General features: G+C 38.9%; 3 protein-coding genes across 7 annotated transcripts in view; 2 read left to right on the top strand and 1 right to left on the bottom strand.

Moving 5' to 3' along the window:
• Positions 1-14,479, bottom strand: part of LOC142159791 (uncharacterized) — a 1,176,369-nt gene that overhangs the window by 1,129,099 nt on the left and 32,791 nt on the right. The window lies entirely within an intron of this gene.
• The window catches only part of LOC142159947 (uncharacterized), a 502,572-nt gene continuing 488,482 nt past the window's right edge, over positions 390-14,479 (top strand). For 2 of the 4 annotated variants that reach the window (XM_075214853.1, XM_075214850.1), the window contains exons 1-3: positions 1,228-3,232; positions 3,346-3,443; positions 3,598-3,709. In XM_075214853.1, the coding sequence (XP_075070954.1) occupies positions 3,199-3,232; positions 3,346-3,443; positions 3,598-3,709 (244 nt within the window). In that variant the 5' untranslated portion in view covers positions 1,228-3,198. Of the gene's footprint in view, positions 467-1,227; positions 3,233-3,345; positions 3,444-3,597; positions 3,710-14,479 lie in introns of those variants that run through there. The other 2 variants (XM_075214851.1, XM_075214852.1) reach the window with 2 other exon arrangements.
• Positions 4,889-8,835, top strand: LOC142160635 (uncharacterized). Its single transcript, XM_075215498.1, has 2 exons — positions 4,889-4,898; positions 5,242-8,835. Exons 1-2 carry the CDS (start codon positions 4,889-4,891, stop codon positions 6,489-6,491), a joined length of 1,260 nt encoding a protein of 419 aa, XP_075071599.1. The 3' UTR covers positions 6,492-8,835.

The raw sequence follows: 14,479 nt of genomic DNA, 5'->3' as shown, positions 1-14,479 counted from the left end.
CTTCCCTGTAGTACAGATGTTTTTGTGTTTGATGTGTTTGTCACTTAATAATAGAAAACACTTGAGGAAATGTTAAATATCTACCAGCACCACTTGTCCACGTTTATGAGAGCGGCGGCCATTTTCTTGTAGTTCAATGAGTGAATATTTGCTAGGGAGAGAATGCATTAGTATATTAGTTATTAGTATATTAGTAAACATTATGTCTGTTTGAAACCACGAAGGATGTCTTGTAAATAGCAGGCGCTACATCTGACTGGTACCAACATAATCACTAGAGTAAAATATAGTGTCGGTTTTTGTGTCCTTAATACTGACTAGCGGCGGCCATTTTCTTATAGTCTCCAGACACAACATAGGATTTACATTCTACCACTCTGCTTACAGCACGTGACGCTGCGGAGGGGGCGGGGCCACGGACTCCTTAGTCGCCATTTTATCTGTGAGAACCGTGTAACAGTGGAAGGTGATGTATTCTGTAATATGATGTTATTATATAGAGGAGAGGGGGCTGTGCGATGTGATGGGGGATAAGGCAGCTCCCAGCACTCCCTATGTATAATATGGGGATCTATACAGTGATGGGCAGCTCCCAGCACACACAGTGTATGATATGGGGGTTATTATTATTATATAGAGGAGAGGGGACTGTACAGTGATATATGGGGAGTAATAACTCCCAGCACACACTGATATGGGGGATTATTATATAGAGGAGAGGGGACTGTACAGTGATATATGGGGAGTAATAACTCCCAGCACACACTGATATGGGGGATTATTATTATTATATAGAGGAGAGGGGACTGTACAGTGATATATGGGAGTAATAACTCCCAGCACACACTGATATGGGGGATTATTATTATTATATAGAGGAGAGGGGTCTGTACAGTGATATATGGGAGTAATAACTCCCAGCACACACTGATATGGGGGATTATTATTATTATATAGAGGAGAGGGGGCTGTACAGTGATATATGGGAGTAATAACTCCCAGCACACACTGATATGGGGGATTATTATTATTATTATATAGAGGAGAGGGGTCTGTACAGTGATATATGGGAGTAATAACTTCCAGCACACACTGATATGGGGGATTATTATTATTATATAGAGGAGAGGGGTCTGTACAGTGATATATGGGAGTAATAACTCCCAGCACACACAGTGTATGATATGGGGGATTATTATTATTATATAGAGAAGATTGGTCTGTACAGTGATATATGGGAGTAATAACTCCCAGCACACACTGATATGGGGGATTATTATTATTATATAGAGGAGAGGGGACTGTACAGTGATATATGGGAGTAATAACTTCCAGCACACACTGATATGGGGGATTATTATTATTATATAGAGGAGAGGGGACTGTACAGTGATATATGGGAGTAATAACTCCCAGCACACACTGATATGGGGATTATTATTATTATATAGAGGAGAGGGGGCTGTACAGTGATATATGGGAGTAATAACTCCCAGCACACACTGATATGGGGGATTATTATTATTATATAGAGGAGAGGGGGCTGTACAGTGATATATGGGGAGTAATAACTCCCAGCACACACTGATATGGGGATTATTATTATTATTATATAGAGGAGAGGGGGCTGTACAGTGATATATGGGGAGTAATAACTCCCAGCACACACAGTGTATGATATGGGGGATTATTATTATTATATAGAGGAGAGGGGGCTGTACAGTGATATATGGGAGTAATAACTCCCAGCACACACTGATATGGGGGATTATTATTATTATATAGAGGAGAGGGGACTGTACAGTGATATATGGGGAGTAATAACTCCCAGCACACACTGATATGGGGATTATTATTATTATATAGAGGAGAGGGGACTGTACAGTGATATATGGGAGTAATAACTCCCAGCACACACTGATATGGGGGATTATTATTATTATTATTATTATATAGAGGAGAAGGGACTGTACAGTGATATATGGGGGTAATAACTCCCAGCACACACTGATATGGGGGATTATTATTATTATATAGAGGAGAGGGGACTGTACAGTGATATATGGGGAGTAATAACTCCCATCACACACTGAGATCTTATCATGAATACGTTGAGAATAGACAAGGTCAGAAATCAAATAACTGACGTTTATTAAATTTCACCTTTGAGATCATCCTTCTACTGACTGGAGTAGTGAGAGATTCTAGGAACGTAACATTGACATCTCTCCTATCTTAGTCTCAGAGAGGGTCCTCTTATCCCTGTGACTCCAGCTTTGGAAAACTACTAGGGCATATTCCTAAACTAATTTAAATATCAGGAGTGCACATATGGATATAGCCGGAAATATTATTTTTCATTTAGTATTTACAACTTTTGGGGTATTTTTAGGAGTAATTAAATTTTACAATTGAATTTTGAATGGAAGGGTTCTTTTTTTCCCCAAATACAACCTATGTCCTATATGCAACTGTTTCCTATATGCACTGGCTAGTAGAATATATGAAATGCTTTGCTCTCTTAACCCCTTCTATTGCCCAGACCTCTAGAATCCTCTATTTTATTCCAGCCCCCACCACTGTCATGTCATCTTCCTGTTTGTACTACACTTTCCAAAGCCGTTGATAGATAGACGAGGACGGCTGTAGATATAGGACTCGGAACAGCCCGCCTGCAAAAGATGGCAAGCAATGCAATAAAGATAAATACTATGTACACTGTACTCAAGAGGATACTATAGAGGTAGTATTTTAAGATAGACACTTCATGTATATTTTCCACAATTAATCTATAAAAACAACTGCAAATAGGTTGAGTTCCATTTACCCTTTTTCATTGATGTCTGTCAAAATACAGGATTACACAATAGGGAATAAGACGACATCTAGTCAGACACTTGCCCATTCCTGTGTAGCAGGGGGATTGAGCAGAGCCCATCACGGTGCCTCCATTTCACTCACTGATACATGATAGGATTCATAATCAAAAGATCCTGGAACTCACCAATAAGATCATTCAGCTGCTGACTGGAGAGGGAACTGCTGGGAATGGGACATTATACAGTAACACCATTGGATGTGTCAGGATGATGACTGTATCATTGTGTGTGTCAGGGACCTATAAGGTGTGAGGATATCACTGTCTATTTCTCCATGCAGGAGTGAGAGTATTTAAATGAACACAAGGTTCTTGACGTAATGATGGATAATCGCCAAATCCTCACATCACTGGGTAAGAGGAGACTTTCATTTATTGTGAAAGAGAGCAGTTTTGAGGGCCATCTAGATACACATCATCTGATCATCACATAAACAATGTATTCAGTCACTGTGTGTCTCTTACAGATGGATCCAGTAACAGAAATACCCCAGGGAGATGTCCCCGTCCTCTTTATTCACAGGATTGTGCAGAGAATTTTCACAGTATCCCACAACAGTATCAGGTAGATGAAATTTAGGGTCTCACCAAAATACCAAATTGACTTTTCATTTTTGATCTGTAGAGCAGCTGTATTTGTCTTATACACTGATATTCTTCTGTTTAATCTCATGAATGCTATCATGACTTTCTTAAAGAGTTTTTGTTTTATGGGTTAGAGTCAAGATCTGACTATTATTAAGGTAGAAGTTATAGAGGGAGAAGAAGAGATGTATGTGAGGAGTGATCAACAGTGTAAGGAGGAGGAAATCCCTACAGATATCAGCACTGGTGAGTAGTAAACACTTCTGAAAATAGTCACTTTCGTTCAGTCACTACCACAGTATTTTATTATACACCCTCCTCTGTCATTACAACCTAATGAGGTAAAATTAGCTGCCCATTGAGGGAGTCGGGAGCTATCAACCCCTTTTAGACTCCTGTTCTCCACTTCACATCATATCATTATTTTACCAGCCAAGAAATCCGACTAGTCACCTCCCGATGCTCTCTGGTAAATCCCATACATCAGTGCGAGGGATGTCGCCATTGTGGTAACTGATAAATGAGATGAGACCCTTTGTGATATTACCCATGATCCTCCCTTTGCACTGCTACCTGACATTACCCGTTATCTTCCATGTGTAGTAATACATGAATGTTTTATTCTCAATATGCTTTATATTAACACTGCAATAGTCAAGCAAAATAGCAGCAGATTCCCCTCACACACCCCATTGCAACACTTCACACACAGAACTGTAACCACAACCTGACATTGCACTATAGTGCCCCTCCAATCTTTGTGCTTGGATGTCCTGTATGTTGCTCTTCATCTTCTGGTCTGTCTCTTGCTCAGCCGTAATTATTTATATTATTTATCTTCAAGGTGCCTCAGATTCCGTAGCATCAGATAATCATTCAAATACAAGTAAGACATAAATAATACAGTAAGCAAAATCACAAATATATGAAGAAGTAACAAATAAGTAGCACAAATGAGTATGAGGGGCTCACACAGAATGTGGGAAAGGACATTTGAAGAAGATACAGTAATCAGATGTGAGACAGTAGGTAGAGAGGACCCTGCCTTTGAGAGCTTATATTCTAAAGCGTATGCTTTCTTCCGCTTTCTACTATTGCCCATCTGTTCCTTGCTTCATTCTCCTACTCTGTCCTCCAGTCTGTGCAGTCATCATTCTGTGTTCTACTTCTCTATCCTGCTGATCTCCTTCCCTCTCAGTGTTGGCTACGCCAAAGCTTTAGCTATGCCACCTGAGTTTGAGCAGAGAGACGTATAGAAGCTGCTTCACTGTATTCTTTTGCTGCCTAGGTGTCCACCTGTGGAACTTTGAGCAGTGTAGATTCTGGGAAAGTACATGCTGCTAATTTAGCCCATGTCTGCTCTGCTTCAGAGGCTCTCGTGTTTGTGTGTGAGGGCAGTGTCTGGGTGGGCATTGTTCTTGGACAATGTTACTGGGTAATGAAGTTTCTTCTCCTGTGATGCTGGCTGGGCAGTGTCTATGCTTGGGAAATGCCCACCATGTCTGTATTTTGCGTGGCATTGTCCACTGTGACTGGTTTAAAATGTAATACAACTGCATTATCAAGCACATTGCATAGACCCTGCTAACATACCATGCACATTCCACAATCTTTTATCGGTTCAAAAACACATTTGCTGTATTTAGGTTTATAATTCTAGTGAAGTGTTAGTAGTTTGCACATAGAAATTAAACATCTTGAACTCACTAATTGTATGAAAATGTGCTCCTCAATTTAAAAAAAAATGTCTTTCTGTACATTTTTTTTTTTTCCCGCAGATGGATGCCAAAAGAGTAATACTTTGGAGGAACATCTCATATTATCTCCAGATTTTGAAAATGAAGATAACATCAAACAGGATTCTCCAGGAGAAAACCCTATTACCCTAAATATACAACCAGTACTTCACAGTGAAGATATATTTTCTTATCCCTATAATCATGAGGAATGTTCTACTGATTACTCCGACACTATTACACATAGTATAGCTCACAAAGGTAATACAGTTTTTCCCTGTTCTGAATTTGGGAAATGTTTTATATATAAATCAGGTGTTACAGATGAGATAAATCACTCAGATGAGAAACCATTTTCATGTTCTGAGTGTGGGAAATGTTTTACAAAGAAATCAAGTCTTGTTACACATAAGAGAATTCACACAGGTGTGAAACCTTTTCCATGTTTTGAGTGTGGGAAATGTTTTACTGATAAATCCAATCTTGTTAGTCATCGGAGAACTCACACAGGTGAGAAAACATTTCCATGTTCTGAGTGTGGGAAACGGTTTACAGACAAATCAAATCTTGTTAAACATCAGAGAATTCACACAGGTGAGAAGCCATTTTCGTGTTCTGAGTGTGAGAAATGTTTTACAGAGAAATCAGGTCTTGTTAAACATCAGAGAACTCACACAGGCGAGAAAACATTTTCATGTTCTGAGTGTGGTAAACGATTTACAGTCAAATCCAGTCTTGTTACACATCAGAGAATTCACGCAGGTAACAAACCATTTTCATGTTCTGAATGTGGGAAATTTTTTACAGAGAAATCGAATCTTGTTACACATCAGAGAATTCACACAGGTGAGAAACCATTTTCATGTTCTGAATGTGAGAAATGGTTTACATTTAAATCAGGTCTTGTTAAACATCAGAAAATCCACACAGGTGAGAAGCCATTCCCATGTTCTGAGTGTGGGAAACGTTTTACAGTTCATTCCAGTCTTGTTATACATCAAAGAATTCACACAGGTGACAGACCATTTTCATGTTCTGAGTGTGGGAAACAGTTTACAGGTAAATTCAATCTTGTCAAACATCAGAGAACCCACACAGGTGAGAAACCATTTTCATGTTCTGAATGTGGGAAATGTTTTACATTTAAATCACATCTTGTTAGACATCAGAGAATTCACACTGGTGTGAAACCATTTTCTTGTTCTGAATGTGGCAAAAGCTTTACGGAAAGACCAAATCTTGTTAATCATCAGAAAATACACACAAGAGAAAAGCAATTTTCCGTGACATGATGAACATGTAACAAGATAGCAGCAAAGCTGTTGATTTCATAAATGAAAATAAAAATTATGTACAGATCATATGCTGTAAAGCACATGGTGTTCTCACAGCATATTAACGTGTAATAATTTAATCCACATTGGTGGAATTTGTGATATCAACCTAAGACTGGAACACACTTACGTTTCTCTTATTCTATGAGATCATACTATCTAATTGAAGGAGTGAGGTGGTTTGTAGGATTAGTTCTGTAATCTACTAAAATCTCACTGAAGGTAATTTACTGAGCTGCAAAAAATGGCAACCCACAGTGCAAATGCAATCACATGAATATATATGGCTGTTTTTTGTACAAATGTGCCCATTTGTACAGGCATGTGCCTGGTTTAGGCCAGGGGTGCTCAATTCTGGTCCTGAAGAGCTACCGATAGGTTATTTTTTCAGGATTTCTATATGTTGAAACAGCTGGGATAATTACTAACCCAGAAAAATAGATTATCTCACCTGTGCATGAATTAAGAAGTCCTGAAAACATGACCAGTTAGTAGTGCTTGAGGACTGGTTTTGAGCACCTCTGCCTGTGTAGGTCTGTAGTGTTGTGAAACATTGCTTCTTTTTAATGGAAGTTCCCCCGCTGAATCTGGTCTAGATGCACTCGGACACCTTTTTTATGGGCCACATAAAACACACTCATAATTTAAAATCTTAATGAGGTTTAAAAAGTAGTATTTAAGAATATCTGTTTAAAAGAACTCCTGAAGGTTTACTTATTTGCTATATTGTAGAAATTAAATTGTGTTGGGACATCTTGGGACAAATGAATATGTGATGACTGCCAGTCTTTTTTTTTTAAATGTATTTTTATTACACGGTCTTTAAACAGAAGACTGAAAATATTATATCATAGTGTAGTGAAGAGGTACATCCCACAAATGTACAAAAACGTAAATAAGGCTAAACGAGAGAAAACTGAATATGCAGTAGTCAGGTCAAGCAGGCTGCCAGTCTTTTTTATAAACTTGTAGCTTCTATTATGCACTTCAGACCAATATTTCCAGCAGAATAAAGATTACATATGTGGGCATGCAAATACCCAGTAATGAAAGAATAATACAGGGTTATTGTTGGATAAGTAGAATCATTAACAGTGTCACTAAGGACATTTCACGCTTTATTAAAAGCTTACAAATGAACAAGTTCAACAAAGGTGGTAAAAGGTTAAAATAAACACAAAACACTGCACTGTAGGACAACTATGTAACATAACAAAGGGTGTGGTGTCTTATTTATTTTAAGCGCACTTTGAGTGTCCTTTTGTGCTTTTTATTTTTAATAGCGTTTGAATTGTCCTCTCGGGTGAAATCACTTGGCAAATAGCTTTCCCCTCTTGAGCATGGGATCTTATGGGCACCCTAGTTTTTGCCATGAATCCCCGCAAGAATGTGTTTGACAGAGCAAGTTGCAGCTCCCAGGCAAGACACATTGGGCAGCAGCAGGGAAGGGGGAAACATAAAGGCAGGACAGATAACATTGAGACATAAACTGGGACAAGGCATATAGCTATGAGTCAGGGTCATTGAAAAACACTGGGTCAGAAACAGACAGTACAATTACTAGAGCAGAACACTAGGTAATTAGCAGTCAGGAAACCTGTTGCCCAGGCACTAAGTCCAGAACTAACTGGCATTAATGATCAAAGTGTGTGACGTCAATGCAAATTTATATGTCATGAGATGTGCACATTTATAAAAGACACTGAGTCAGGCATTCCTAGAATTACATGTAAGCATGGAAGCAGAACAGTATGCTACAATGTCTGCTTTGGTCCATCTGACCCTTCACCTTGCTTTGTCTGTACCCTGTCATAGAGCATCAATCTCCGGATTGTGTTTTTCACTACTGTGAAATTTTGTAGAAGCTGGATTGTATACGCTGATTCTATTGACCCTCTGATAATCCTTTCCTATGCTATTATCTGGTGAGTGAAAACCTTTTGTTACTGGATATTATTTGACAGATGTCTGTAGGAATTATTGACTTTTAGGAATCAGCCTCTTCAAAAGAAATTTGTTTTATTTTATCTGGATTCTAGGATCTGTTTAAGCAGGTTGATTTAATTGAGACTTAGGGCTAAATTTACTAAACTGCGGGTATGAAAAAGTGGAGATGTTGCCTATAGCAACCAAACCCGCAGTTTATTAAATATACCCCTTAGTATTTCCGTTGACTGTCATTCTACATATGTGCCCCACCTCTCCCCATCTCCTGTCATTTCAATGTAACGCAACTGTGACCATAAAGATTTACCCTCAGATATTTTTTACTGTTCTAAAAATACTTTTTCAAAATTAAACACTTGCGATATCAAACACTGTATGCCCGATTATTATTGTTAGTTGTAAGATATTTCAATATTGGGTTGGTACATATCTCTTTAAAAATATGTAATTTGCATTGTATTTATGTGTATTGTACAGAGTTACAGCATTTGCTTCATTATATGTGTATTCGTATCTTGTAGATTTTTGGTTAATATAAAATTTATATGTTTCACATTTTACCTGTCACTAATGTGAAGCCTCCTACCTCGTCCAGGAGCTAACTCAGGGTCATACTGATCTCAGCGATAAGATGGGGACAAAGACTGTAACAAAGGGAGATCTTTCTTGGAACTGATTCATACTTGTCTAGTTTAGAATAGTAATTTTAGGGAGATGCACAGACAAGGGGGGGGGGGGTGTCCTGTCCTACTGAAGAGGTTTGGTTAGCTCCATACTTGGGTGCAGAGGTGTACCGTGGGCGTAGCGGATGGAGCAGGTAATCCGGGCATCGGTAACTGCGGTGGGCACTTACAGGCCCAGGATAACTGTGACTGGCACAGTCCTGCATATTTTTTAATAGTAAAGAGTTTTGGGAAAGAGCAGAAATGACACGACTACATATTGGAAATGCAAGAGATGACAATGAGACCGCCCCCATTTTTGTTCCCCTTCTCTCTCTCAGTTATTTCCTCTATTCCTGTAGAGGCAGCAGTGTCTTTGCCTGTCTGCCTACAATTTTTTTATGTGTACATATCTGCCTCCATGTATGCCTCTACATGGAGAGCCATAGCATGCGAAATGCGTAGGGTAGTGGCCTGGTGTTTGAAACACACCTCAATGAACTTAATAACAGATAAAACTACATTGCATCTGTGTTCCCAGTTTAATTGTAATTGCAAAAAAGTTAAAAAAGATCCCATATTTATGTCTTAATTGCGCACACTATCTTCTTAATCTGTTCTCAGATACACTCGTTATACACTCACACTTCTATAACTTTTCCTTGTTTAGTCCTTTCACCACACTAACACTAAAGCCTTACAGAATTACTTATCCTATACCAACTGTGTCTTAGCGTCACTTCACGTTTATATATATATATATATATATATATATATATATATATATATGTTATATATATACAGGTGCAAACGCAGGATTTGTAGAGGGAGGTTTCCACACCACGCCACCAGTGGGCGTGACTAGCATGCATTGGGGGCGTGACTATAATTTTAGACAGTGCTTGGCTGCTCTCCAACTTTTCCTATCCCCATAATATACACGGGCAATGCTCTGTGCACTACTGTTAGGTGCACGCAGCACTCCCTTTTCAAGCAGAGCTGTGTGAAGTGGGAGCAGGGTCCAGCCACCTCAATTATACAGTGCCTCAGGCTTGGAGGGGAGTTTCCAGGCACTAGGAACCCCCCCTCGGTTTGTCTATGATATATATATATTTATATATATATATCTGTTATAAATAACCAATACTCGCTACATATGTATGTATTCAAATTAAAGTATTTTACTGTTACAACAGAAAACCTTGCATTTACAATTTATACATATATTATTCAACTTTATAACTTCGTATCTATATATATATATATATATATATATATATATAAAAGGCTAACGCTGCTCGTCACCTTTATAAACACAAATTTGGTAAAATGTTTGCACAACTCTTTTGTGCACTTGACTGTTCCTACTGACTAGATTTTCCTAATTTCTTGTGCTTATTTTGTTTGGTTTATTAAGGTTTTTGTGTGCCAGTTACCATTTAGAACGACCTTTGCTATTCCAAATTGACTCGATTTTCAAACCATTAATTTTATTTGCACTTAGTATTAAATTAATTGGAATATAATAATTAATTTAAGCAACAAAGTGTAACTGCGATGCCACCTAAAAGGTAAATGTCTGCTGTGGGAATAACTGCACAGCAAGAAGCAGCAAAAAGACAAAGGGCGGATTAGGATAAAGCCGGACAACAAACTTATGACCGATGACCAAAGAGAACGCAAAGTGATCGTCATCGCCATGCAAATCTGACTCCTCAGCAAATTGTCCGTCACAGAGAAAACAAACAGGACAGAGGTAATATCACGTCAAAACAAAGTTTGCGAACAAGATGCCACACTATTCTTCAAGTCGGTAACTTTGATGAAACAAATATTAATGCTCATAAGTATAGTACAGTGAACAGTATTTGTGAATGTTGCCACGCTAAGCATTTTGCGGCTGAGCAGCCGTCTGACAAACTGTTCAACCATTGCTGACACAAAGGTAAAGTAGTATCAATATAAAATTAACCCTAGGTTCACCACCTTTATTCCCTATACTATTTAACTTTATACTATTCTTACATTATTCTCTTTACACATTTATCTTTAATAAGAATTAGTATTTATAATATTGATTCAGCTATTACAGATAGCAGAGCAATTAGTACCTAGAGTGTAGTCAAATCAGTACTACACACACAACTAAGAATTAAAGCTATATATACATTTATAAATGATATTTATCAAATTCTTTTCTCTTGTTTAGTCGATTTCTTTAGTACTAAATTAGTACTTATAACATTGATTTAAATATCCCAGATATCAAGCAATAGCTAAACAGTTACATATAAATAGTTAAATCAATTTTACAAATATATAAGTGATACTTATATCCTTTTTAGGAAGTGTGGGGAACTTCCTGTAGAATAGTTTTTTTTTTCTGTGGTTCAGGGAGTCTCGTCCAGGAGCAAGCAGGCAGTAAGAGAGAGAAAAGGATTTCCTGGTTTGGCTTTTATAGTTCAGACCCGGAAACTCCCAGCGGCCATGTGTATGTGGTGATTCACCACACACACTTGAGCGCTGTGTGTGGACCAGGGGTGAAGATGTCATCACCCCTGGCCGCAATCCCCACTGTGTGCGTGCCAAGTCAGCACAAACAGTGGGGTGTCTTCATGTGATTGCACATACGCCGTCAGTCAGTATGTTGGCACGTGCTTCCATGGCACATTCACAGTGTGTCCATGTGCATGCCGGGTCTGTGCGTGCACTAGCCGTGCATGCGCCTGACTGACGGGCACATCGGCAACTGTGTGTATTCATTTTTGTCCTAACCACTACCAAGCTATACTTTGACCTGCCTTGGCATCCCTCTACCTTTCCAAAACAGCAAACAGCAGAATAGGTTTTCATAATAAAATCTACACTTGAATGTAATTATTTAAAAAATGTTTAGCTAGTTTGCACTGTTTTGAATGAAACACATGCAATGTTTAGGAACAATAGTAACCCAAGACAGCATATCATGTTGAAAATTATATAACCTCATACATTAAACTTGAGTTTATTTAAGCCACGATGAGAGTGATACAAGACAATAATTACTAACCGCTGTGCCTCACTTTTATACGAAAGTGCCCCCATATATGTAGGTGCCAGGAAGATCAGGCACTTTTAGTGTCCTCTCCCATGCCCTGATTTTTCTAGCATTTCTGTAGTGTAGGGTATTATTGATCATAATGCATTATCTACAAGGAGCCACATCATTTAAAAAGGGGAATCCCTTTTTAAATGATGTGGCTCCTTGTAGATTTCATAAGCATCATTTATTTATATAGCGCCACTAATTCCGCAGCACTGTACAGAGAACTCACTCACATCAGTCCCTGCCCCATTGGAGCTTACAGTCTAAATTCCCTAACACACACACAGACTAGGGTCAATTTAATAGTAGCCAATTAACCTACTAGTATGTTTTTGGAGTGTGGGAGGAAACCCACGCAAAAACGAGGAGAACATACAAATTCCACACGCATAAGGCCATGGTTGGGAATTGACCTCATGACCCCAATGCTGAGAGGCAGAAGTGCTAGCCACTAAGCCAGAGTGTTGCCCAAATGAGTTTGTTGAAGCCAGGATGGAGGAGATGCTTTCCCATTCCTGAACTTTTTAGTGATTTCTGAAGTGTATGGTTATTGTCTAGTGATAACTACTTTCCCCAAGTCAGCATCCCCCATATTTCACTCACCCATCCTCTGGTTCTTCAGAATTTCCTGCAGTGCAGTGATTGGGAAGAGACTTCATTAAGCTCCTCCCTGCCACCTCTGGCAGTAAGTACCAGTAGGGTACAGGCAGGTATGATTTTTTCCCATTTTAACTCCTTCATTGCTAAGATGAGTGGGACTCGCCCTTAGCACTGAAGGCGTTTATAACCTGTGAATTTATATTCATAATTATACCATTTGAGACATATTAGCATGCACATAAAGGACTATTGATTGGGTAGTACTATGCCCAAAGGAAGTGATTAAACTATTCACAAATTGCATAGGGCCAATATGGCTGACATCAGAAGTTCGCGTGATGTATGCCGGGGTCCCAGAAATGAGTTGGAGCTATGGATCTGAGACTCTACACAGAGTTCAACAGAACCTTATGAGGGCACAATTGTTATGGCTGAGTTTTAAAAAATTGCATTCTACCATGTTAATTTTGCAAGGTGTGTTAAACCATGTCATTGAGACATCTGTGTTTCCAAACAGCAGTTACACAGCCCAAATCTGCTCTCAGCCCTAAATATTAATCTTTAACCCAATGTATTAATCAAAATTCAGTGTCATTATATATATATTATAAGGCTAAGTGTAAAAATTAGCATTTCACCTGGTTACTTTGTGAAAGGTGCAGTGTCCGACGTGTGCCGGTATACAATGGTAAACAATGGTAAACCATACTGCCACTTCTGTCATTTTAGCTCCTGATGTGCTGCCTGTCTCATCTATGCAGTGTGTTAATGCATGTCCCGCTTACCACCCAGCAGTGCGGCCACACATTACATTGATTTGACAGCCAGCACGTTCACTGTACATATCTTTTGTAGAGTTGTTCACTGACTCCCGTGCTTTGGTTTTGGATCTGATTTAACTTCATGTTTTGGATCTGTATTTTTTGTTTAAATATGCTAAAATCACATAATTTTACTCTTTTTTTGTTCCTACATTATTATTGACCTCAATAACAGTCATTTCCATTAATTTCCAGTCAATTTTGACCACCTCACAGGTCACAATATTATTTTCATCTACTTTTGGTCAAAGACTGCAGCAAGCTGGCTGGATACTAAGCTACAGAGCAACGGCACAACCACACAGCAGATCATAGCACATCTAGGAAACATTGCCACACAGCAGTGGCAGAAAAGGAAAGTGATGCAAGATGAGTCCTTGAGCCCCCCCCACCCACCCATATGTTAAAAAGGTTTACCAAACTCACAGAAACAGGAGGGGGTAGCAGGTACAGTTTAACAAACCAAGCACTTCAACGACAAAGAGTGCCACTTTTGTGTCTGAAGTGCTTGGTTTATTTGGGATCCCATAAGACAAGCTACCAATGGGCTTAAGGCAGGTAAGCTAACAGTGCTGTCAATGAAGCTGGCAGGATACTAAGCGACAGAGCAACAACAAAAACACACCAGTTTATATCACATGTAGGAAACATTGCCACACAGCAGTGACAGAAAAGAAAAGTGGTGCAAGATGGAATTGACCTTGGGTCCTCCCACCCACTAACCCTTAGGTTGAATTGACATAACATGAGTGATGGGCAGCAGACTAGAGAATGTTATAAAGTCGACAATATAATGACATCGACAGCAGTATTAGGACAACAATTGAAATT

The sequence above is a fragment of the Mixophyes fleayi genome, chromosome 6 (genome assembly GCF_038048845.1).
Source record: "Mixophyes fleayi isolate aMixFle1 chromosome 6, aMixFle1.hap1, whole genome shotgun sequence".
Classification (NCBI taxonomy): Eukaryota; Metazoa; Chordata; class Amphibia; order Anura; family Limnodynastidae; genus Mixophyes; species Mixophyes fleayi.
The sequence above is the reverse complement of the archived record's forward strand: the minus strand, read 5'-3'. Positions and strand labels throughout refer to the sequence as shown.